General features: G+C 36.5%; 1 protein-coding gene across 1 annotated transcript; it reads right to left on the bottom strand.

The window, feature by feature from the left end:
• Positions 1 to 365: 365 nt before the first annotated feature.
• Positions 366 to 1,334, bottom strand: LOC107046593 (glutamate-gated chloride channel; the record flags this gene model as incomplete). Its single annotated transcript, XM_015269245.1, is given in 4 exon segments — positions 366 to 679; positions 810 to 892; positions 1,009 to 1,162; positions 1,265 to 1,334. Coding segments are annotated over 4 exon segments (621 nt in total), but the record flags the coding sequence as incomplete, so codon positions are not given.
• Between the last annotated feature and the right edge of the window lie 3,699 nt (positions 1,335 to 5,033).

Here is a 5,033-nt window from a genome sequence, read left to right as displayed (position 1 = left end):
ACCGCCGACTCGATAATTTAACACTGGCGCCATCTCGCGGCATTCTCCCATCTGAACTTCTTTACCACACAGCACACCATCAATAATTTCTCCTAATTATACAAAATAACCTATTAATGGGTATTAATTGGGACCAATTGTTTGTCTATCAGCATTTAAATAATTTTTTGATTATATTCCAATCATTTTTGGCCCATTTTTCGCCTTAAAATGACATCCATGCACATCCATGCTACATCCATGCTACAACATGGATGTACCATGGAACCTCAATCGCCAGGGCATCCGTGCGTGGAACACGCAGACACTTTCGTGCTCATGCGTGTTACACACAGAGCCTGCGCATCACGCGCGAAGTCTGCGTATCAGACACGGACTATTTTGTATCCGTGCGTAGCACAAGCAGATCCTGCGTGTAATGTGCAGAGCTTGCATGTAATACACACAGCCTGCGTGTAATATGAAGGACCTGCGTGAAATACGCAGGCTCTGCGTATTACACGCATAGTGCCTTTAGCCACGGCCATTACATTATCAGCTTTACCGGTGTTCGTTTTGCTGTTGCAGTAGTCTGTCCAAAATTTCTCCAATGTAAAACGTGGAAGATGTAAGTTTTTGACCACCTGGACGGGATCACCCTCTTTCCATAGGAATACCAAATCATCAGTCGTCCAACCATCTGCCATTGATAACCATTAACTCTATTACTTTAATGTTACTATTACTTTAATGTTGAATAATTTATACTATTATGATTAAGGTTTCTCCTGCCATGTAATCGAGATGCCATTTAATCATGGTATACTCACAGCTGGCCATGCGTAATGAACAGATTTGTCGATCCAGAGGATATAATTTCAGATTCATGGGGCACGCCAACGTCAGTGATATTCTGAATTACCGGAAAAAGAGAAATTGGACAGGATTGGTTCATTTGAGTTGATTAGCAACGAAAGGGAAAATCATGTATGCTAATTTAACGACAGTTTCATGACTTTTAAAACCCACCTTATGCTGTATAATACAGAGCCATTTGGAAATATGCGTATGTAAACATTCGGCATTATGATGTTGTGAAAATGTCCCTCTTTCTCATTCGAAAAGAAGAGATCCGGCATCCAAACACGCGTTGATTCAGTCAGTGTTAAATACTTCAAACGTCCTGTGAAATTCCAAATTCTCATTAGGTTACGAAAGTGAGTAAAGCAAAATATGTTGATTCAATTGCCACATATAAAACAATTAAACCTAGGCATTATCATACCTCCGTAATCATTGAATTTGAGCCGCTCGTCAAGCCATTGTTCTCGAAATGTCAGTTGAACCGAATATTCCTGTTGGCATACAATTGTAACTCAAACTTTGTGATTTCAACGAATACTGGAGTTTTAATCAGATTTTCTAATGTTGCTTTATAGCACTATTACCCCCCTTTTGTTTTTGGATCCGTCTTTTGCTTTATACTAATAGATCCAGCCGGATATTCAGCACTTATTCCAAGCAAGAAAAAAATTATTCTTCTCCGTCGCCGTTTTTACTTAACTCGTATAGCATTAAAGGTAAGGAAATTTCAGTCATCGTACATTACTTATTGTTTATCAAGAATTTAATATTCATGTATATACTGAATCCAATTTTTCAGTGAATGTTACTGATTAAATCTTTACGTTGAATAAAATTTCTCTTCACCATCATTTAAAGTTCAAAAAACCAGAATTCAACAAGAGCAATGACATTAAACAAAATGACAACTTTGAAAGCATCTACAGAATAGGGAGCTCTATGCATTACAACTATCATGCGTAAAGCTACATCAACTAACTCTTCATACAATAAAAAAAAAAAACTAACTCTTCACACTAACAAATATAAACGTGCATTTTTGCTCACAGTGCTGATTGTCGGGCGCTGAATAGCGCCTTATTGTTGAGTTCCCTCTCTCTTCTTTCATCATAATCAAATCACCGCAATTTGCGCGAATCACATCGTTGAGATTATCAAAGACAATCAATTATTGCTAGTTCATCATTATAGTGATAATGGTTTATATCCGTTAATGAATCAATCACTACTTCATGAAATTAGATTGATTCTTGAAAATTATCGTTTTCCTTTAGAAAAGTTGCCAATGCACTGATTCAACTTGCAATATTGTAATTTAAATACTTTCTATATAAAAATATACAGGCATTCGAATTGTATGGAATACACTTGTACTCATTCTTAGAATTCATTGTATTCATTCGAATTCTCAGTAGTAATATAAAAAATTTTTGGAATACTTTTTTCTATAGCAACACATGTATGGAAAGATTGGCATTTTACGATTTCAATGCTCCCAAACTTTATACATCTCTTGGTATATAGAAAATTTTGAGAAACATCTCTATAAGTTTTCAAGTTTGAGCGATATACGGTGGATTATTCTTCGTATTCAGATGTGGCCCAGTACTAGTCCTGTGTTCGACATAATGGGACACAGTCCAGTGAATGAAGTCTGGAAATGCATGGTTTTGAAAGCCAGCTTGCGTTGTTGTATATAAATCAGTTTTTTTATTGTAATCAACATATGAGACCAATCAGGGTGCTCACCCTCCAAGAAGGGGTGGAAAAAATTGAAAATTACCCCCAAAAACGGGTTTTTCTAAAATAACTCGAGAAATACTCAAGTTACGATGTAAAAGGTATTGAACAAAGTTGTAGAGCGCGGAATTCTCTACAAAAAAGGTCTTGACAACTTCACCCCTATTCTGCATCGTTCATTTCCCAGAGCCGTTGGAAAATGTAGGGTGAGAAAAATTTAAAAAAAACGTCGAAAAAAAAACTTTTTTCAATTTTTTCGTCTTGCTGAGCGTTCAAAAAGGTTCCAGCTTCAAGTCTAATTTTTTTCACCCCATTGGGAAGCAATTTTCATGTAATTACAACTTAAAATTGAGTATAACTTTTTTGTTAATTGATGAATTTTTTTTTCTTTTCATAATTTTTATTATAATTTTCCCGACAGTTTTTGTAGAAAATATTTTCCTCTATCTCCGACAGGTAGTAAGTTGAACGCGATTTTCTATTTCTACCCCTCCAGGTAGGTTCTGACTGAGAACCCTTGGTGCGAGAGAGAACACAATGAGTATATTATATGTCGACGCCGCTCGCACGCACACCAGCCTCTCTCCGGCTTAATGCGCTTGCGCGTGACGTCACCGTATAGTCAGAGTATCAGAAATGAGCGTGTGACAAATTTTTGTATTTTCCCGAAAAGTTGTGCCAAAAGATCGTATAATGACCTCTCCAAGGGAGAGTGAATCTCCACGTTTCAGGTGATTCTGAATCATCTCTGATCATAACTTTTGGGGACATTTTTTTTTTCATTTTTTCAAGGGGAATTTTCAAATTTTTTCCAAATTTGGGCCAAAAGGTCTGATAATGACCTCTCCAGGGAGAGTGAATCTCCACGTTTTAGGTGATTTTGAATCACCTGAGCATGACTTTTGGGGACATTTTTTTTTCATTTTTCCAAGGGAGATTGTCAAATTTTTTCCGAATTTGAGCCAAAAGGTCGCATAATGACCTCTCCAAGGGAGAGTGAATCTCCACGTTTCAGGTGATTCTGAATCATCTAAGTATAATTTTTGGGGACCATTTTTTTAACTTCCCGACCCGAAGGGAGGAAGTTATTGTAATGACCCCGAAAATGAAATGTTGAATTTCGATGATTTGTCCACGTTTCGTGACCTCTAAAGTCATCCTGAAACGTTTCTGAAGAGATGTATGTGTGTGTGTGTGTGTGTGCATGTGCGTGCGTAGCACCGTATGAGAGTGAAATTTTGTCCAACAATTTCTCCGGAACGAACGAACCGATTCAACTTTTTTTTTTTTTTGATCGATGCGTCTTCATGTAACTTAGAACTGATTAGATTATGGAAATGATTGCCTCAGCAGTTTTCCAGTTATCTGCATAAAACATGAGAAAATGTCGAACAACGTTACTTTTACTGAAATTCGACGATTTCATCTGAAATAACGATGGAATTTGAATCAATTTCGTGTAATCGCTGCGTCATCATGTATCTTGAGTGTAATTGGATTTTGAGCGAAGTCTCCTCAGTAGTTTTTTAGTTATTTCAATAAAACTTTCGAATTTTGGAATTTGAAAAAAAGGAAAAATTGGAGAAAAGGTTGGGGAATCTTGGAGTGAGTCAATTTCGAAGGAGAAAACTTTCCAAGTAGATGAACTTTGGAGTTGAGAAAATTTTGAAGTGGGTTCAACTTTGAAGGGGACAAAAATTTTCAAGTGGATTCAACTTTTAATTGGATAATTGGGAAATTTTGAGTGGGTTGCCTTCAGAATTGAAAAATTTTGAAGTGAGGCCATTCTCATTTTTTTTGTTGCAATTCGTCCTCTGGAACGGTGATTTCGCTTTTCAATGAAAGATTGCAGTATTCATGCAAACGATCCAGTAAGTTCATTCTTGGAATGTTCATGATATTNGGGACAAAAATTTTCAAGTGGATTCAACTTTTAATTGGATAATTGGGAAATTTTGAGTGGGTTGCCTTCAGAATTGAAAAATTTTGAAGTGAGGCCATTCTCATTTTTTTTGTTGCAATTCGTCCTCTGGAACGGTGATTTCGCTTTTCAATGAAAGATTGCAGTATTCATGCAAACGATCCAGTAAGTTCATTCTTGGAATGTTCATGATATTCTTCTTCATTCGTTCCCAATAGCAGGGAAAAATATGAAAATAGATGAATAAATGAAAAAAAATTGTGGTTGCTTAATTATCCAAACATAGAAGTTGAAAAGAGTGATTCGTAATTGTTATTCCACGCAATTTATTCCAATGTTTATAATTTACCACTTTTTCAAGACTTCTTCATTTTCAGCACCGATTCTCCGTTCTTATATGTGTATACATTGTCGAGTTCCAACGTGTAAGACTTCTAAATCAAATAGCCCGCGTCTTCCAAAACTCAGTAGAATTTCTGTAACGCTCACGCATGCGCATTCCCGCAAGACTTGGAGTCCAAGCGTGATA

This window comes from Diachasma alloeum, unplaced genomic scaffold (assembly GCF_001412515.2).
Source record: "Diachasma alloeum isolate Michigan unplaced genomic scaffold, Dall2.0 Dall_scaffold_01537, whole genome shotgun sequence".
Lineage (NCBI taxonomy): Eukaryota > Metazoa > Arthropoda > Insecta > Hymenoptera > Braconidae > Diachasma > Diachasma alloeum.
This window is presented reverse-complemented; position numbering and strand designations above follow the sequence as displayed.